This window comes from Puntigrus tetrazona, chromosome 3, assembly GCF_018831695.1.
Source record: "Puntigrus tetrazona isolate hp1 chromosome 3, ASM1883169v1, whole genome shotgun sequence".
NCBI classification, from domain to species: Eukaryota; Metazoa; Chordata; class Actinopteri; order Cypriniformes; family Cyprinidae; genus Puntigrus; species Puntigrus tetrazona.
This window is the reverse complement of record NC_056701.1, coordinates 19,343,449-19,364,915: the sequence shown is the minus strand read 5'-3', so window position 1 is coordinate 19,364,915 and position 21,467 is coordinate 19,343,449. Positions and strand designations below refer to the sequence as shown.

The window sequence follows — 21,467 nt, the reverse complement described above, 5'->3', positions numbered from 1 at the left end:
TTCTTTATGCAGTTTCAGTGTGACTGGAGTATATTTACTAGCTGGCAAAAAATATGTGGCTTTGGCACCTGCATGATTATTTAACCCCAGTAATATCAGCCTTGGCAGTCTCATAGTTTGCTCGGTGAGAGTGTAATATTACATTTTTTTTTAATTATTTGAAATAATATGCGCAAAAACTATCCAGTGCGTCGCTGTTTACAATGTACTGTAGTTATCGCCTTCTCCTGTTTATAGAGTAGCTGATGTTAACGAGTATTTGAGAATAACATTTTAGGTGTAGCCCAGAGTTGGTTTTCTCCAGGAAGTGGACTCTAAGGGTTTTTCTCGGTGACTGAATGAGTATTTCGGCGCGCTCGAGCGCAGCGGAGCTCGTAATGTGACGCGACAGACGCGCGCGCGGTCGACTGGCTCAATGAACGTGAAGTAAAACCGTCAAACCTCGCCCGACTGAAAAAAAACCGACGACAGAGCTCTAACTGCTACCTATATGGTTTTAAAAGCATTTCGCCTATGGCAAATCGGGAAAAGAACAAAAAGACACTTCTAGAGTTGGTGAAGCTGCCAGAGAATCGCTGCTGTGCTGACTGTGGAGCTGCAGGTACCGACCGATGTCAACACCGCTTTAAACTCTGTACTCTGGATTTATTGTCGCCTTGTTTGTCTTGGTTTAAAGTCGCCGTTTTGTAGGTGTTCAGAGTAACCACTAGTAGTCAAATAGCTTCCCATTATCGTTGTTCGATCGCTGTAGCCATGGTTTCAGTAAAACCGGCATTTGTTTTGACAGCGGTGACATTTAGTATCGACTCTAAATTTCTCTTTGATTTTGACTTTGAAAGGTTAGCAGAACTCACACATGCTGTTATAAGTGTTCAATAATTTTATTCAGATTGGTATAAAGAACTGTGTATACATCGTTGCATGTTTATATGCAACTTTTGTATAACCTCAAGAGTCATTTTCTGGCTAATAATAGAATTAAAAATATTTTTTGAAAAATAGGCTGTATTTTCATACTTTTCCTGGATATAACAATTTCTTTGTTAAAAACTTTGCTTTCCAAGGTTGTTTACGTGTTTGTTTGACTTGTTTGTTATTTGAAGATCCAGATTGGGCTTCATGCACACTGGGTATATTTGTGTGTCTGAACTGTTCTGGAACCCATCGCAATCTTCCTTCTGTAAGTCGCATCAAGTCTATACGCCTAGACTTCTGGGAGGATGAGCCTGTGCAGGTGTGTATTCTAAAAATTCAAATGACAAGATATAGGGTCGTTGTTGGTTAAAATAGATCACGTGAAGCTTAAACACTTTTGTGCTTCCTTTTAAGTTCATGAAGGCCAATGGGAATCGCACCGCCAAAAACTTCTATGAGAAATTTGTCCCAGTATTTTATTATCAGCCCCAACCAGACGACTGCGAGTAAGTAGCCTAATCTCTTGTGCGGACTGAAAAGTCAATCAAAAAGCACACTTTGAATCTGAAACACGTGCTTACTAATTTAACATCATCACTGAACAGATCTCTGTTTTGGGAAGTAAAAAAAATTGCTGACCGAGCAAACATCTTACCGGCAAGAAAAAAAAGCCGTGTACTATTGTTGGTTACAGTAAGAGGAACTATTGCTTTAACTAAAAGGGGCTTGTGGTGTTGAAGTCCAGTCTTTTGATTCTCTCTGTGGCACTCTTCATTCTTAATATGCTGCAATGCACATGCATTAGTTGAATATATGGCCACATTCAGCTAAACTACTACAATTTGCTTCGTTTTTATAAAATAGTGAGTGTGCGTGCAGATTAAGATATGTATATGTACTGTACGTCATTTACACATCAGTTATCCCTAACACGTAGCTCAACAAAATGCATTCTATGTTCACTGTATAGGGTCCTCAGAGAACAATGGATTCGCGCCAAATACGAAAGAATGGAGTTTACAGAAGAAAAGACAGAAAGACCTTACACAGCAGGTAATCCGTTTCAGTTCCCAGAGGTTTTCTTTTAACCTTTTGTACTTTAAAAGTGTATTTACTTTAATTTTGTTTCATCTCTGCTCATATTAACAATGAATAACATTGCTCTTGCAATGATATGGTTTGCCCTGGCGTAGGTGTCTATGAGGGCATGCTGTGGAAGAAAGGAAAGGATAACGGACAGTTTCTCGAGAGGAAGTTTGTTCTTTCAGTGCACGATTTTACACTCAAATACTACAAGGAGGATGTGAGAACTTTTTCTTGACCGAAGGCATTTATTTTAAATTGCAGCACAGCCTGCAAATAACTACACAACATTTAAATCCATCAAAGCTAATAGTGTGCATTAATAATAATTTCTTTCATCTAACACAATTTTAGCTGTATTGTAAAATATTTAAATTTGATTGAAAAATAATAGAGTCTATTAAAGTATTAGCTGCACCAATTAGCTATTGTTAAATCTGTCTGTGCTTTTCAGGAGTCTAAGGGACCAAAGGCTGTTATTTCTGTGAAGGACCTGAATGCAACTTTCCAGCCAGAGAAAATAGGACATGCTTACGGCCTTCAGATCACCTACTCTGTGGATGGTCACACCAGAAACCTCTTTGTTTACCATAAAAATGGACGGGTAAACCTCTCGAATTTTCCCCGCTGCTTCATTCCCTAGAATTGTACAACGTTTCGTGCAATTTCAAAATTGTTTTTGTGTGTCCTTTTTGTTTTAAACCAGTCTTAAAGGCAGGTTGAACACATAACAGTATTTGCTCTGTACTTCCTCCCTTGTAGGAGATCGTCAATTGGTTTAACGCCATTAGAGCTATTCGCCATGCCTACCTGAAAACAGCCTTTCCTACAGCTAGCGATGGAGACGTAAGTGCTTTTTATATATTTGTTTTTAACTTATCAGCATACCGTGTGTCACCTCGGTGCAGTTTTTTACCTAGCTAATCAAAAATATCTTTAAAAAAACATGTGAAGAGTTTTCTCCCGTTGTAGTTGCCTTAACATTGCGACATAAAAAAAGGAAGTGCTGCGAGTTTCCCCTTTTCCAAGTAATTTTACTTCCTAAAACCATTAACAGCTTAAAGCCCGTCTTCCCTTCCATTTCACAACATGAATGATCATCAAACACCTAAACCACAGCATTAACAGGACACGGAAATGGGGTTTTGGTTTTTATGTTTGGTTTTTGGTTTGCTGCATGCCTAAACGAGTGTTTTTTTAGTTGACAAGCTAACTGAATGCTCTGTATGTCTTCTATTCGATGATTGTCTAGGCTAGATCAGGAACAGATTCTTTTGTAAAATGAAGTCAATGACATTCGTGCACATGTTCTTCTGCGTCAAGATCACTTGCGCTGCAAAATGATAATATAAAATGCAAAAAAAATGTTTGTTACTAGAAATATGCGTGAAGGGTTAATAATTGTATCATTTTAACTCTTTTAATAATGTGTTTTTTTGTCTTAAGCTACTACCATGGATAACCAGAAGTTATTTAAAAGAGGGTTACATGGAGAAGACTGGCCCACTGGTAAGAGTTTTTCCACGTAGAGCTTTTACACATTTTGAAATCTAGATCGTCCAGTGTAGCGAGGTGTTTGTATTTGCCCTCAAATTGCATAAGCATTTATAGATAAATCAGGCTATTCTTAAGCACCCCTGAAACACCTCTTTATATACTCACAAACAATAATACACCATTGCTTGTCACACCACTGTGTCCATTTTTTTAATATATCCCCAGCATCTGTATAGTTCAGCATATGCTTGTCTATTATAACTCCTGCTGTCTAAAGCAGATTACAGTAACTTGCAGTAGAAAAAGAAAGACAGATTACTACCACTTATGTTGAGCATGTGACAAAAGTCTGAAACTTTTGAAATGAATTAAAAAGTAATTCAATACAAAACAGTATATATTGTAAGTAACGCTCTGTTTTTGTATGTTGAACAGCAGCGAGAGCCTTTCAAGAAAAGATGGTTTATTCTGGATTCCCTGGACAGGAAACTACTCTATTTTAAAACACAGCTGGTATGAATAGTTATTTTTTTTTGCCTTTCCTATTACGTTGGCTTTGTAAGTTTCAGATGGAGTAATGTGAAATTCTCTTCCTTTCATCGTGAAGGATGCCATTGAGCTTGGGGTAGTGTTCATTGGCTCAGAGAATCACGGATATTCAGTGAGAGAGTGTGTCCCTAAAGGGACGAGAGGAAACAAGTGGAAGTGTGGGGTAATTGTGGAGACGCCAGATCGTCAGTTCGTCTTCATGTGCGAACAGGAGCGCGATCAGAGAGAGTGGGTGGAGGCCCTGAAAACTGTCATCTCCAAACCCATGATGCCACAAGATTACACCAGTAAGATTGTAACACTTTAAAAATAAAAAATTATAACACTTTTAATCATATGTGCTATCAAATATTGCAAAATATAAATGAGGTGTTAAAAAATAAAGAACTCTCTCTTTTACAGCTGAGGCCAATATCCGTAGACGGAGGTGAAGACCCCGACAATAAGATCAGACTCTGTCACTGAATTTATTTTAAATGAACCCCCGACATGCTAGGTGGGAAATCTGGGATTAAAGCATTCGAGTCCTAGACACTCAAAGGGAACCGTGGAAAAATGTGACTTTTTTTTAGGGGGGTTGGGGGTGCATTTTGGGATGTGAAACTAATCTGAGAAGACTGCAGTAGGTCAGATGAGGACAGACCGACTGCTCTCAGAGGAGCACAAAGTATATGACTGAATCTCAAGACGGAAAAGATCTGAGCTCTCAATACAAGTAGAGATCTTAAAGCAATCCCAGACCGAGATGAGAACGGCGTCTTAGTCAGAGGTCGGTCAGACTCACGTGTGACTGTGAGTCGACGTTCATGAGCCGAGACACCAAACAGAAGCACAAATGAGAAGGAATTGTGCTCGGACACAAATGGACACGTGCAAGCGACATGAAGTGTGTGATGAAAATGTAAAACACCTGGGTTTCATAAATGTCGGTGGGTTTGACTGACATTTGGTCACTTTTTATTTTTTGATAAACATATGGGTGACTGAACAAAGCTGTACTGATGTTCGTATAGTGGACGTCACTTTTTTGATTGACTGATAACTCAGCCATCATGTTGATATTGCTATATTATATTATATCGTATAATATTATGGTGAAGTAATAATAGCTTTACAGAAAACAGTGACCCTAGAGGCCACCATTTCCAGCAAAGTACTGTAGACAGTTTGCAGCCTGGACATTAAATTTATTTTAATGATATTCAGCAAAGGCAATTCATTCTACCAATGAAGCAGAAGAGGAAAAAAGGTAGTAAATCTCTTATTATTTTAATTTAATAATAATAATAATAATAATAATAATATTATTATTATTATTATTATTATTATTATTATTATTATTATTATTATTATTATTATGAAGCAAAAGTAGTACAAATACAAAGCAAATAGATTAGCCTAATCCAAAGCATATTATGTTATTTTATAGAAATGACACTATGAAAGGGTCATACATGCAATAGAATTATCAGAGTTTACATTCACATCTTTTGTTCCTAGAAACAAAAGAGGAAGGTGAGTGTAAAATGTGGCATTAAATTGCAGGAAAAAAAATTATAAAAAAATAAATTTGAAGTGAGAATTGCCTATATTCAAAGATTGCCACCCAAATGTAATAAAAACATTTTTTGTGGTTAGCCAGAAATTTAGATATAATGTTTTTGATTTTTTTTTTTTTTTTTTATAAAATTAGAATCTTACCATCCTTAAGAGCAAAAGAGACTCATGCATAGTTTATACCAAGTGTTTTAAAGATTTTTTCCCCCTCATTTGTTAAAACAATTTAAAGATATTTAAAATATTTAACCTTTGTTTAAATAATGTTTAACCTCAATGAAAAGGCGGGCTGCATGAGTAATTTTAGTGACGGAATATCTGTTTATTGATCTGTAAAGATCTTGCCAGAGGTCAGGTATTACCTCTCCGGTCCACACGGGGCGCTGTATCATCATAACCGCGAACGGTTAACAGAACAAGTCCTCGCGAGGAGAGCAGAGTTTGTCCGTAGCGGCGCTCCGTAGTTACCGGTTATTGGAGGTCAGCCGTTTCTGGCGTGAGCTTGAAATGTGAACCGAGAAATGTCGTGAAGTGCATCTGAAGACAGCAAGCGCACCTTCGTAGACGCGGAATCGCTTTGCCTCCCTGGCATGAATCACCTGCGTGTGTTAAACTGGGCTGAGCGGAGGTTCTATTCAGACTGACACAGGCAGAAGTTGATCCGTCCGTTTTGCCCTACAGAGGCCTGCGCTATAACACATATAGCTGCAGGATCAATGATCTACAACAAAGCCCTTGCTCGTTTTTTATTTTGATCACATCAGAGTTGCAACTATGAGAAAGGACGTGAGGATACTACTTGTCGGTGAACGTAAGTGAAACGATTCAGTTAAATTATGTAAGTGTCAAATGGCTGCTGTCAGTCTATTGATTGGCATATCTCTAATCGCTCGAAACGCGCTCCTTTTCACTCTTCTATGCGCAATAACGTCCTTCCGTTCTATATTTTATTGTCTTTAATAACACTTTTTATTCACCCGTATGAGATTTAATTGACAAGTGACAGAATAAAAGCTTTTTCTCCAGTGCATTTGAGGTAATACGCTTTGTAGATGTTTTTAAATGTTGCACAGTCGCTAAAAATGTCACGTTAATACACACCCCTGTGTATTGTGTGTAAAATAACCGAAAGAATGGCAGTTTTTAATCATAACTGATCACACCAGCAGGCTCTGATATTAAAATGTGAGCGTCATTCTATGTGATTTGTTGTTAGCTTTATTTATTTATTTATGTCTTACCCGCGTGTCTCCGAGTTATTTATAAAAGTTGTAGGAGCAACTCTCACAGGCCTCCAGACTATCAGAGCTGCCAAAGTTTAGAAAGGTCAGCCAAAACAGTACGTGTCTATGTAAACGTACTGCTCGCCAATGCCAAACCATCAAGCTTCGGACCCCTCATCTGTCCATTTCATGTTTATCTTCGGTCTATATTGATATGTGACATCGGTGTGTTTTAATTTTTGGAAATATCACAACCAAGCTTATTGTTGTTTATTAAAATTAAACTCATCAATTGTTGCTTGAAATAAATGTTAACTCTCAAATCTTGACTGGCACGTTTCTGTTAATCGTTCGGTGCTGTTAATAGATCTAGAACTCGGCGGTCATTGTGGACTTTGTGTTTTTCTTCACAGCCAAAGTGGGGAAGACCTCCCTGATCATGTCTCTGGTCAGCGAGGAGTTCCCTGATGAGGTACATCATTCACTGAAATGACTCTTCAAGTTCAAAAGGAGCTTCAAGTCAGTCTTATACTTGTCTGTGTGCTCACGCGTTGTGTTTCTCATGAAAGGTTCCTCTCCGAGCTGAAGAGATCACTATTCCTGCTGATGTGACACCTGAGAGGGTACCCACTCATATAGTGGACTATTCAGGTACTGATACATGTACATCACTGTATGAAGAAACTCAGACAGCTGTTCTCATGTCAGTGGCGTTTTCGTTTAATTCTCCTCTTCCATATATCTCACAGAAGCAGAACAGTCAGATGAGCAGCTTTACCAAGAAATATCAAAGGTGGGGTTGCTTTCAGTCTATTTGCTGACACAGTTTACTTTGATTTTATTGTTTACTCCCCCCCTTTGTGTTTTCTGTCTTGGCACAGGCCAATGTTATATGCATCGTATATTCAGTAAACAACAAGAAATCAATCGAAAAGGTAAGTTTTGTTTCCTTGCGTACCAAACATAAAAATTCACCAGCGTGTAATTACCGGTCCAAGTATGTGTCTTGCTCTATAACTTAACTTCTGATAGTTGTTTTGTTTGTGGATTGTGAACGGTTCTGTGTCTCTTCGTATCGGCATCCTGTAGGTGACGAGTCATTGGATTCCTCTCATCAATGAAAGAACAGATAAGGACAGCAGGTGTGTGGCTTCCTGTCAGTTTTTTTTAACCGACTGTTTTTGTAGTGTTTAAACCCTGTATTCTGTTAATGCAGGTGAAATTTTACAGATTTAAATTTTGGTGAAAATCCCATGGTCTGCACAGTCACCAGATAGGAATATTATTGAGCCACTTTGGGGTGTTTTGGAGGAGCGAGTCGGGAAACATTTTCCTCCACCAGCATCATGTAGTTATCTGGCTACTATTCTGCGGGAAGAATGGCTCAGAATCCCTCTGGTCACTGTGCAGGACTTCTATCTGTCTGTAACTGATGCAATATTGGTCGTAAGGAGTATATGTGTGTGTGTGTATGTATATGTATGTATATGTATATATATATGTATATATATATATATATATATGTATATGTATATGTATACGTGTGTGTTAGTAAATATATAATGGAAGTATATAATACAAACATTATTAGTAAACTTTAAAAAAGCTGATGAAAGAACAAACAATTATTACCAGCAAGAGCCTAAATAAATACAATAGAATCATCTGTTTTCCACACTGGCTCTGGACCATTGGGTTGTTCCTGTTGTTGAGCTCTGATAATATAACTATGCAAATATTGATTAAACATCTGTTTAAAAAAATACATGTAAATAGCTGTTTGACAAGTTGTCAGTACAGCAAACATCATTAACAGTAATATTGATTTAGTGTACTTACTGCATAGTGTGTGTGTATATATATATATGTGTTTTTATAACTTTTTGTCAGCTGTTTTTAATCTAACAAAGCAGTTAATGCAATAATAAAACCAAAAATCAGCTAAGCTAAGAGCTCTATAATCAAACTCTAAACAGGAATATTGGAGGTACTGTTAAGCATCCTTCACACTTAATACAGACACTATCTGAAGCGTGGCTTACTCCTTAGACCTTTTATTCTACTTTTGGTGAAACTCCGATTCAGCATCAGTCTCCGTGACTAATGTCTGATATCTTTCTTTCTGCTCCTACGCTGTCATCTTCTTTTAGCGCTCTTCTTCTTAACTGTAGTCGTGTTTGATTTACCTCCGCTTCTTGTTTTAAACCTTCTCTTCACCTGTGTGCCCTCTTAGTAACCTTTTGTGGTTACTTACAAACAATGTTTTCACACTTGGCCTGCAGTATAAACGCAGGAAGTCGTGTGCATTTATCTAAGCATTACATCAATGTCATTTAAAGCATATTCATATTCACACATATATGGCATTAACTCAAAAGCAAGCTAAATAACATTGAATATACATACATCTATAGCAGAGGTATCAATAGCAAGCCATTTTTAGGCTAATCTCCAGAGGAAAGCTGATGACATTCCTCTGTTGACAACTACAATCACGATTTAAGCATTGTGTCTGAATGTAATAGATGTTTTAATCCTATTGTCTTGTCACAGAGTACCGTTGATCCTGGTGGGGAATAAATCTGATCTGGTGGAGCACAGCAGCATGGAGACCATCCTGCCCATCATGAACCAGTACTCTGAGATCGAGACCTGTGTGGAGGTGAGAAATGCACCGTGTCTGCGCAATTTGATCTAAACGTAGGTGACGACGAGCTGTATGTACGATATACGCCTCTCAGAGCGTGTGCAGAGGGGCAGGAGTGTCATGGAGGAGAGTGACATCACCCTTTGGCTCGTGTGTCCGCCACTCATTCCTGCTTTACTAGAGGCATTGGTTTCAGTCTGAAAGAAAGTGCACAGCTCTCACACTGAGAGTCAAGTAAATGCAAATCACATCAGTACTTTTTTCCCGTGCACGTGACGCTGTGCTTGATTTGCATGCTTCCATATCATCTGGGGGGGTTTTCACCACCAAGAAAACCACACTTTTTTTGTCTGGTGTCTCCTGCAGTGAAACTGCAAAGTGTCTGCCAGTATTTTTTGATCTCAGATCATTATTTATTTTTTGGGAGGGGTCAAAATGAATTGTATGTTAAAAGTCAATATAATAAGGATGATATGGATGAATAAAGTAAAATGCAAATGAAAGTATTTGACAGTTATAAAGCAATTATTTGAATGCCTTTCCAGTGTAAACATCATAAAGTTTTAAATATATTTTGTGATGATATATTGGGCATGCTCTCATATACCCTGGCATTGAGTTTTATACAAAATCTAATGTTCTTCCTTCCCTTTTCAAGATCCCTGTTTATTTTGTCTTAATATTCAGTCCTTCCCATACATAGACTTTACCTGAGCGGTTCACTCAGGTATATCAACGGTTTAGGCCTATTTGGTGACACAGTTTTGTTTTTATTGCTATTATCCTCTTACTCTTGTTTTTATCAACCTAAAATAAAAAAATGATTAAAGAAACTATTCTCGATTAAATAACTGTTTCTTGTGATTTATTAGTGGTGGGCCGAAAAAATCCACCGCACTCGGCCATCAGCTCCCACGACTCGCGTGAACGGGACTATAGCACTATACTTGCCAACTATGAGAGCCTTTTGATCGCTTTTTTCCATAACCGGCACATATTGACAAACCTAGTGACTGTTTTGAAAAAAAACCTTAGCTATGGTTCAGTTGAAAGATGTCTTCACTGTCTCCTGAGTGCTAGTCGTCTCTCTTGGCATGTGTTCAGAGAAACAGCACTTTCAGTTTGCCGTACCGCAGCGGACGAGTTTACAAAACAGCTTGTGATTCCTGGTAAACTTGTTAGTGGGTCGTGTTTACTGTGTTATGTATGAAATATGACGTAAACAGCTTTGTTGGGCATTCAGTTGTATTACAGTATTTTCATAGAGTAGAACAATAAAAACTCGTCTGAACGCAAACTTGAAGCAATGGCGTCATAAATATGCGAATTAATGTGATGTATCTCAAATTCTGTGGGAAGCGCAGCTATTCAATTAAAAAATATTAAGTCTTATTAAATTAAGTGTTGATTTATATTAGATGTAGAGGGGAAAATAGTAATAAGAAATGCTATTTTAAATATGCAAGACGTAAGCCGTGATATACTTTATTGATGCAATGACTTTGTTCATTCTTAGTGTTCAGCCAAAAACCTGAAAAATATCTCGGAGCTGTTCTACTATGCCCAGAAGGCTGTTCTGCATCCGACAGGACCACTGTACTCTCCAGAAGAGAAAGAGGTAAAATATGACCTCAGTTGGACTGCTAGACCTGTTAATATGACCACTTTATATTACAAAGAAGAACATCAAAACATTCAAAGAAGTAATGCGTTCCTTTCCGTTTATTCTCCAGATGAAGCCTTCTTGCATCAAAGCACTTACTCGCATTTTCAAAATATCAGACCTGGACAATGATGGCATCCTAAATGATAATGAGCTTAATTTCTTCCAGGTGAGAGCATTTTTTTCTTTTAGTGCTCAAATTGCTGCAGCATTTTTATACCTTTTCAAATAAATGAAAGGATTGCTTGTTTACACACACAGCTATAAAAACTGCACATTAATGAGATCACAATTTTGTTGGTGACTATTGTTACTGCGTTGCAGAGAACTTGTTTTAACATACCCCTGGCACCTCAAGCCCTGGAGGACGTGAAGAATGTTGTGCGGAAAAACATGTCAGATGGGGTGAAAGACAATGGCCTCACACTGAAGGGTGAGTGGAGTAGAGAAACAAATGTTGCTGCCTTTCTATATCAGTTATACGGCGGTACTTGGCTTCCTATTGCGATTAAATTTGTTAAAAAAACATTATATATATAGATCGATATCTATCTAGATATAGATATATTACATGCATGTATTTAAATGACTCGCGTTCCTTTATTTATCAGGTCCTGTTGCATCTGTTTTCTAGGTTTCCTGTTCCTTCATACACTTTTTATTCAGAGAGGAAGACATGAGACCACATGGACTGTGCTCAGGAGGTTTGGTTATGACGATGATCTGGAGCTGACCCAGGAATACCTGTTTCCACTGTGAGATCCAGCCCTGATCCAGTGCTTTAACTTTACACAAATCGTGTCTCATCTAGTAGCTTATAGCTCATCTCTGGTTGGATCACATTTTTTGTCAATGTGTTGGGCTCCCCTGTTTTGCAGAGACACACACACACGTTCAAATTGTGGGTTTGTAATTGGTTCAGAGAAATTTCTCACATTTTATTTGTTTTTCTAGGTTGAAAATACCTCCTGACTGCACCACAGAGCTGAACCACAACGCCTACCTCTTCCTCCAGAGCGTCTTTGACAAGCATGACAAAGTGAGCTCAGACAAATACAAATACGTTTTTCAAAACACCCGCATTTGATAAGGAAACCCTCCTTATCAAATGCGGGTGTTTTGAAAAACGTCTAGCTTCAGTCAGAGCATGAATGAAGATGACTGAATGATTGTATTCTGCCTGGCTCTTTGTTTGATTGAGTAATGCAAGGGCGTGTTTTACAGCAACGCCTGGTAGAAGGACCTGTATTTCAATTTTAAACAATGGCCTAAGAAAAAAAATTCAAATTAGCCATGTAGAAAAAGTGTACTGAATTTTTTTTTAAAAAATGATGACCTATTGAATGAATCTGTACTTTTTTTTTGCATATTAGGATCGAGACTGTGCTCTGTCTCCAGATGAGCTAAAGGATTTGTTCAAGGTCTTTCCCTACATGCCCTGGGGTCCCGATGTCAACAACACAGTCTGCACCAATGAGCAGGGCTGGATCACTTACCAGGGCTACCTTTCCCAGTGGACGTGAGTGCTGCCTTCGTCCTACAGTTCTTGAAAATGGAAATAAATGAAAACTGAAATTTCTAATATGACTAAATAAGACTGAGACATGATTTATCTCCACTTTAGGTTAACAACATACCTAGATGTGCAGCGATGTTTAGAGTACTTGGGTTATCTTGGTTACTCTATTATCCAAGAACAAGAGTCACAGGCAGCTGCTATCACAAGTAAGAGTGTTTTAGTGTGTATCTTGAGCCGTTCATTTATATTTATAAAAGGGCCCACTGTTGAATCAAGGCTGAAACTCAATACGATCAGCTTGTAAGACTCACTCATTGCTATCTGTTGAAAAGGGAAGAGAAACCAGCATCTGAAAAGTGTACATTTTAAAGCTGTATTTTGAGCATAAAACATACAGTATTTGCCACATAATTGAATGTGCAAGTTTAAATAAAACTAGGCAACTTTTTTTTTTTTTTTTTTTTTTTTTTTTTTTTTTTTTTTTCAGAAAATACGTTACTAGACATTTTCAAAAATAATTATCCTGGGGTGATTTTTAAAATTCTATATAATTGTTCTTTTCACTTTTGTTTAAAACATTGTTGCTGGCATGGTGTTAAATCATAAATAAATAAATTAATATACAAGGGCAGATTTCTAATTCATTTAATGTGTTTTTGTGCAGTCACGAGGAATAAGCGCATTGACCTGCAGAAGAAACAGACCCAGCGCAGTGTTTTCCGCTGCAACGTCCTAGGAGCTCGAGGCTGCGGGAAAAGTGGCTTTCTGCAGGCGTCCCTAGGCAGGAACCTCGCGGTGAGTACAAATGCCTCACAAGAGCGTGCAGTGTTTTGACTTGGACTTGATTTTGACCGTCTCCTTTCACATTGCAGCGTCAGAAGAGGATAAGAGAAGACCACAAGTCTTACTATGCCATCAGCACCACTTATGTTTATGGACAAGAAAAATATCTGCTTGTATGATAAAGTTCTGTTTCTTCGAAAACTAATATTCAGTCATCTTCATCTTTGTGCTGCCAGTGCTGATTGTTTTTCTCTTTCTTTTTCTCAGCTACACGAGGTGCTGCCGGACTTTGAGTTTCTCTCAGAGGCTGATCTGGCTTGTGATGTTGTTTGCTTGGTGTATGACATCAGCAACCCACGTTCTTTTGAATATTGCGCTAAAGTCTATATATATATATAGGTTATATATATATATATATATATATATATATTTTTTTAAATATTTATATTTTGACACTCAAGTCAGTTTTGGTGCTAGCTTGGAGTGCTACCTAGTTCCTTTTTATGCAGTTGTTTTTTACTAAATTCTGCTTTATTAAAAGCATCATGCCTATGTTGGAAAATCATTTATCATTTGCTAGCCAAAGTTGCATTTCTTTGATCAAAAATACAAAAAAACAGCAATACTGTGAAATTTTAGAATTGAAAATAAATGCTTTCAATTGCAATATATTTTAAAAAGTTATTTATTTCTTTGACGGAAAGAACTACTTTTCAGCTGCTACTACTCACGTCTTCAGTGTCAAATCATCCTCTAGAAATCATTCTAACTTTCTGATTTGGTGCTCAAGAAATATTAAACAAAACATTTTTGTTTAATGTTTTTGTGAAAAATGTGATGCTTTTAATTTTTGAATTGTGAATGTTTGTTTTAATCAATTTAATGTGTGAAAATATATATCCTGTATATAATTATATATTGTATATATACTTATATGATTTGTGTATATATAAGATAATATATATGTATATATGTGTATATATATATATATATATTATATATATATATATCATATATATATATATATATATATATATATGTATATATATATATATATGTATATATATATATATATATGTATGTATATATATATGTGTATATATATATGTATGTATATATATGTATGTGTATATATATGTATGTATATATATATATGTGTATATATATATGTATGTATATATATATATTATATATATATATATATATATATGTTATATATATGTATATATATATGTATATGTATATATATATATATATATATATATATATATATATATATATATATATATATATATATATATATATATATATATATATATATATATATATATATATATATATATATATGTATATATATATATATATATATATATATATATATATATATATATATATATATATATATATATATATATATATATATATGTATATGTATATATATATATATATATATATATATATATATATATATATATATATATATATATATATATATATATATATATATATATATAAGCTCAAACTCCACACATGTGCTGTTCTTCCACAGAAGCACTTCCTGGACAGCAAGACACCCTGTGTGATTATTGCCGCCAAGTCAGACCTGCATGAAGCCCGTCAGTACTACAGTCTGTCCCCGCTGGATTTCTGTCGAAAACACAAGCTTCACCCGCCGCAGATGTTCACCTGCAACACACCTGAAGCACCCAGCAAAGACATCTATACCAAACTCACCACTATGGCCATGTATCCGTAAGTATACAGCCCCTTCAACCGGACCTAACTGCTCCAATGTCTGCTCTACTCCTGTCAGATCAGGATTGGCTCCTATTTGTCCTGTTTCTATCAGTTTATTGTCTCCTTTTGTGCTACTAAAGCGGCATTATAGTCTTAGCTAGCTGCAGTAAATTGGAAAGCTTTTTTTTTTTTTTCCTTTGATTCATTGGGTTTTAGAAGTTGTTTGAGTATTATGTGTTCAGTGGTCTTATAATGTAGTACAGTTTCATGTGTAGTGTAGTCTGTATGTATATAATGGCAGGTCTAGATGCTATGCAGCAGTTCTTTCCTAAGGCTGTGCATGAGAACTTTAGTTTAAATAGTAACTGAAAAAATTACTTACATTTTCTGGAAAATGGTGTACGTGTGAAAGCGCCATCTGCTGGTCTGGACTGATTTATACAAAACAGTACTAATAAGCTTAATTTTTGGTAATCTATTCTTAGGAAAGAACTTTCGTTTTTACATTTGTTGCTCTTTTCTTTCTTAATAAGGGCTGTAGGGCTGCACAATTTGGCCCAAAACTTTAATTTACAGATTTGTATAACAACTAAAACAACCATTTATATCACATTTAGCATAACAATTAGCATACTTATAGATATGACAGTTTTAATCTCTTGTTTTCAAACATTACACCATTTTAATGTGTGCTGTCCCGATGCGTCACACAAGCGTGTGCGCTCTAAAAGCTTGTCCGTATCGCTGAATTACTGAACCAAGTTATGTATTGCATCTGACACACAGCGTTAAACACAGTTGCTTGTGTCTAAAGTGAAAGTAAACAATCAAGAGAAAAGCATACTCTCACTAGTCATTAATGGGATAGTTCACCCCAAAAAATAATAATTCTGCCATTATTTACTCACTTATATGTTGTCCCAAACTTGTAGTAAGATCTTTCTTGTGCTAAACAGAAAATGAGATATTTTGAGTAACCAAACAGTAGCTGGTTTATAGTGTTTCACTCTTTATATTTGTAATTCAGTAGTGTTAACTCTAAGCACTGTTTTTTTCTTTCCAATTAGGTTTATTTGTAATGTATATCTGTTCTAATGACAAAGATAAATAATTCTTTGCTGATTTTGGCCTAAATATCGGCCCTTCTTTTTTATTTTATACTTTACCTTTAAGGCTTTGTTGTTGTTTTTTTAAGGGAAATTGTTTCAGCTGTACCTCTCCGACAACTTAGTTAAAATCAATGACAAAGAATCATGATTAAAATTGTGAATTATATTTATTAAAAAAAATTCGTTATATGATATTTTTGGCATATTGCCGACTCTTACTTCAGACTTTGATTCTATCCAGTCGGAGGATATCAAACATGTTTGATATTTTCAGCTGATTATAATCGCACTAAATAAATATCACAAAATAAGTTTTATCTGGATTAATCGTGCAGTCCTATTCAAGCTCTTGCTCTGCTCTTGTGATGTTTCAAGGCTTCCCAGAATACTTTCTTTCCTTTCCTTTTGCGTAATGTGTCTGTTCAAAGCCGGTTATCCCAAGAATCTCTTCTCACAGCAGCAGAATATATCTATTATTTCGTTTGCTGTGCTTGCCTCCCTGCACCCCTCTTCTCCGAGCCCAAGCAGGGAAGCAGCTTTGGGATGCAGCTCTCCCGGAGCCGTCCCGTGATACTGACTCTTCCTGTCTGTGTGTTTCTGCAGCCACGCCAAGTTACGCTGCATGTGCAGCTGCAACAGGTGTACCTATTGCATCTGTCACAACCTCCTGAACTCTGAGCTGGTGCGCTCGGTAAAGGCCAAATTCTGCAGTGCTGTTCTGAACAGGTCTCTGAGTATAGCCCTATATATCCCCCGTTCACCCTCTCCGCAGGGCGATCTCTCTCTAACCTCGGCTCCTTAACACACCACCTCTCCTCTTTACTTGCTGTTGGCCTACCAGGTTTACGTTGCATATCCACAGAGAGATGTTGGGAAGTGTTCTGGCTTTTTACGTTAAAATGATGAATGCTGCGTTATTTTGAAGTTCAGATTTATCGTAACTATCAAAATCAGAAATGTCTCCAAGCAGACTTGGCCAGATGCTCCCATTGACTCCTTTCATCCACACAAAGCCCAAACTTATGGCTTTCTAGCAGCTCTTGTTGATTAACATTTGTATTTGAATGCAGCATTTGCTGTTTAAGTCTCAGTAATGCATATGAGGCGTGTTAGTGCACTTTTGACTTTGCTTCAGACATCTTAGGATCTTAGCTTTTTTTTAACCCAGCATGCAAAGCTAGAAACTAGAGATGGGATTTATTTATTTATTCATTTTAGAAATACTAGATATTGTTTACATTCAGTTTGAACTGTTCTTGAACACCTAAATTTGTCTGGTAGAGACAAAAATATGAGTACAAGGACTCCTAATGAAGGATTGAATAATGGATTGAGAATAATTCAGTCAATAAGGCTGGCTTGAATTGCCCTCATTCACAGACATAGTTAGTGGTTCTTCACTAAACATTGTTTATTGTTTACTTATTTTTTACTTGTTAGACCTTGTCAGTCTAATTAGTCATTATTAATATTGCATATTCATATCCAGACACTGAAGATTGGAGTAATGGATGCTGAATATTCAGATTTGCCATGACTGGAAAGAACACTAAGTAAAATTAAAGAATGAAAATGTAAAATAATTACAAAAGAAAACAGTAATGATGCTTCCTCAACAGTTGGATCAGTTAGTGAAATCAGTATCAACATTTTAAATAGGTTTAACTTCCATCTCTAGTTTAAATGTTTTTTGTTTGTCCTTTTGTGTGTATTCTCTGATTCATGCAGCATTGCTTAGATTTTTTTATATACCCTTAAATGCATAAGTTTGTTACTAAACATGCCACACACATTAAAACCATAATATGTTTGTAAATGCATCCTTTGAATTTTGGACAAAATAAGTTAATGTTTAATCCTTCTTGAGTGAGTTGAGGTGGATATGCAAGCAGTAAATCTGCACTAATTCACTCATCCTTGCTCCAGGGACGAATGTGTCCACCTGGTTCATATGAGATCTTCTTTTTTGGTTGCATTTCTGTTTTTAGATTCTAAGCAGTTGATCTCTAATCTTGGTCTTCTTTTTTTTTTTTTTTTTTAAACTAATGCTTATAAACTGTAATCCCAGAAGAATCCACGGGTCTGAGTTGAACAATTTACTTAATTCATTTTTTTTTTAAAAAAAAAGAATGTGACCTTTTAATGTTATTGTCAAACTTTTTTTTTTATACATTTTTCTTTAAAGCATGTGCCTGTCTTACACCTTTTTGGTTTTTCATCTCATTCTCATTGTGTGCAAAATTTTGTTAAATCTTTTTTTTTATATATATATTTGTTTTAATCTGTTGAATTTAATCTTGTGATTTTGTTTTGTTCTGTTCTTCCATAGGTGTACCTTTTCATTTGTTTGGCTTGCCCTTTTTGTCTTTGCTTTGCATCTCTTTACATCATGTTAGCAGTCTCCCCGTCTGTCCCTCCCTCTCTAACCATCTGTTTCTCAGCATTACTTAAAGCTGCAGTCCACAGCTTTTGGCTCTCTAGCGGTTGATAAACAGAACTGCGTGTGTAGAGCAACATTGTAGCCAGAGCTACTTCTCTCTTTGGATGTAGGTGTATTGTACATAATCAGGATAAACACAGCTTGGGAATAAATAAATAAATAAATAAATATATAAAAAGCTATGTATTTCTTATTAAATAAATTTTTTGTGTATTTTGAACATGGAGTTACGGACTGCACCTTTAAGCAAGCCTCCTCAGGACTAACTGGTCATATGCAGTGATGTGACTCTAAACTGAATGTGTCTATATTTGAATCACTAACATGTCTAATCTGTTGCTGCTAATATAGTGTTTCATCTAAAACACAAGCTTCCCTTGCCTTTGTTTGGTGCTTTGATGGATAGTATTTCATGTATTGTTGTCTGTTATTAAATAAGAGTATTACCTTAGTTTACATGCAGTTAAAAACATTACAGCACAAAAAAAAACTTTCTTGATTATACTTAAAAGCCACTAAATAACTAGTTGTTAAATATGAACAAAGTTTTTATTTTTCCTTATTTTTTCACATTTAATAAGCGGAGTGTGAGTGTGAGTGTGTGTGTGTGTGTGTGTGTGTGTGTAGAGCATGTGGTGAGCAGTGGGGTACATTGGGGTGGTCCTGTCGGGTGTGCGGTTGTTGAACTGCCATGCTGTGTGCATGTGTGCATAAGGTTGAGACCTTTTATACAAGATGTGGGCACGTTTCTGTTGGCTGACGAAGAGTCCAGCCTCACCCATCAGGTTCATGCGGTCAGCTTTGTAGAGGACTCGGTCTACATGGAGTCGTCTGTCGACCCGTTTGTGCCCGTTTGTAACAGGTAAAGGCCCCGCTTACTGGAGCACAAGGTGTCAAAACTTAAATGCAAGGATTCTCCTTGACTGGTTTTCAGTGAGGTTTTTAAATGAACATTTTCTTTTGTTTTATTTTTTTTTCTCACCACATCGTTGTCATTGACTGATTTGATTTGTGAAAATGACTCTGTGTACTTTATTTGTTTTCTTGTGAATACCGCCTTTATTGTTTTGAGCACACACACATAAACACTGATCTGATAAATGTTTAAAGTTTTGTGTCTTGGTTGTGAGTTTGGATGTGCAGCAATGATTTTAAACCTTCTGGATTTGTGTTTGATGGGTGAAATCTCTTTGACTGTATCTTTATCTGCAGTGTGCTTTTAAACATGTTCAGCCCTTGAAAACATTATCTGGCTCTCTCATGCTCTCCTCTGCTTTCCCACGCTGCCTCTTTCCTCATTTCAACAGCTTATCTGTCTGTGTATATATCCTGGACTGTCCAATAGGCAAAACGCAATACATTTTGTTACTAAGTATTAACACTATTATATGCTCAGATAGTTTTCTGTCAGATTAAATTTCATTTAAACCTGCCCAAATCCCACTACAAAAAAATTACTTACATTTACTTACATTTTAGAAAGACTTTTGTTTAGTTAAATGTCTTTTGCCCGCAAAAATTTATATTTATGTGTACATAATATTTTAATGAATTGGATATTTAGGGATGTTAATTGAAAGTCCTATTTTCTAGCACTAATAATATTTAGACATTTAATCATTTGTCATCTTAAAAAAACGTGTTTGTGCACTTACGGTTTATTAACAATTCTTTTGCTCTTTTGCAGACACATGACCCAAGCTGACCTGAAAAACTCTACGTTTTGGCTGAGGGCGAGCGTCGGTGCCACCGTGTTTGCCGTTCTCGGCTTCGCCATGTACAAAGCTCTCCTCAAGCAGCGGTGATCACTGCATCCGGCATGTTACAGCAGCCCCGGCCCTCTACAAATCCCACGATCCCTCATTCCATCCTTATTTCATTTAGGAGAGAAGATTCCTAGTTAATAGTTAGCTACATTTTGTATAGTTAAAACTGCCTTTCCCGAACCAAGTGTTATAAGGACTCGCCTCATCAACCATGTGGTGGCTCAGGACATCTACAGTAACGGCGGGAGCTGTAATCGTGTCCTCTGCTGTTCCGACATGAGGTTTTTATTTATGCACACTGATGTTTTCCTCAGGTCAGTATTAATTGGTGTGACCTATATAGAAGAAACAGCAGAGCGTGAGGGTTTTTACTGATAGGTGACTGAACACTGTTTATATGTGTATATATCTTAGCGACATTCTAAGATTGTCTCTAGTTAGTGAACAAACCATATTTAAACTGTATCGGATAACACTCGTGCTTGTGGGAGAAGCACTGAAACAAAGCCATTTCTCACTTAAAGGTCATTTTACTCTTGGCACATCTCAGCTATGTTAATTTATTAGCCTTATTTACCGTCTTATTCTTTTGGCATTGCTTTATAGAGAAGCAGTTATAGAGCTACGGATTCTTTTATGCAATGTTTGCTTTTTATTTTGTTAATTTGTTTTTCTTTTCTACCCATGGCCTTTATAAAGATTATGCACAAGAAAAAACCCTTTTTTTATGTTCAGTAATGAGTAATGGCGTAAATCGGTTTATTCCAAACCAGACTAATAAGGACCTGCTTGCTACATTATAAAGACTGTATGAATTCTTCCTACCTAACAATCATGTAGAGGCGATGTCATGTTTGTTCTAATGTGTCAGCTCTTATGCATATGTAACTTTCATTGCAGTTTCCCTGTTCAGAATCATGGGATTGTTGCACTTGTGGGTTTTCAGACATTTACAATAAATAATGGTGTGAATAAATCT

General features: G+C 36.4%; 2 protein-coding genes across 6 annotated transcripts; both read left to right on the top strand.

Annotated features, from left to right (window-relative positions):
- Positions 1-370: 370 nt before the first annotated feature.
- Positions 371-5,054, top strand: adap2 (ArfGAP with dual PH domains 2). Its single transcript, XM_043233871.1, has 11 exons — positions 371-601; positions 1,104-1,234; positions 1,330-1,421; positions 1,886-1,968; positions 2,109-2,218; positions 2,453-2,602; positions 2,761-2,844; positions 3,445-3,507; positions 3,931-4,008; positions 4,103-4,331; positions 4,447-5,054. Exons 1-11 carry the CDS (start codon positions 514-516, stop codon positions 4,473-4,475), a joined length of 1,137 nt encoding a protein of 378 aa, XP_043089806.1. The 5' UTR covers positions 371-513; the 3' UTR covers positions 4,476-5,054.
- Positions 5,055-5,941: 887 nt separating this feature from the next.
- On the top strand, positions 5,942-21,464 carry rhot1a (ras homolog family member T1a). 5 transcript variants are annotated; one of them, XM_043233862.1, is made up of 21 exons: positions 5,942-6,412; positions 7,238-7,296; positions 7,394-7,475; positions 7,574-7,617; positions 7,706-7,759; positions 7,914-7,966; positions 9,378-9,486; positions 10,988-11,089; positions 11,205-11,303; positions 11,459-11,567; positions 11,769-11,889; positions 12,089-12,173; positions 12,508-12,653; positions 12,759-12,859; positions 13,318-13,448; positions 13,526-13,609; positions 13,704-13,824; positions 14,984-15,188; positions 16,886-17,008; positions 19,438-19,584; positions 20,410-21,464. In XM_043233862.1, exons 1-21 carry the CDS (start codon positions 6,376-6,378, stop codon positions 20,525-20,527), a joined length of 2,130 nt encoding a protein of 709 aa, XP_043089797.1. In that variant the 5' UTR covers positions 5,942-6,375; the 3' UTR covers positions 20,528-21,464. The 5 variants fall into 5 exon arrangements, with proteins under 5 accessions (XP_043089797.1, XP_043089799.1, XP_043089798.1 ...); XM_043233864.1 differs by lacking the exon at positions 20,410-21,464 and having other exon boundaries at positions 5,946-6,412; positions 18,612-19,578; XM_043233863.1 differs by lacking the exon at positions 19,438-19,584 and having other exon boundaries at positions 5,952-6,412.
- The last annotated feature ends 3 nt before the right edge of the window (positions 21,465-21,467 follow it).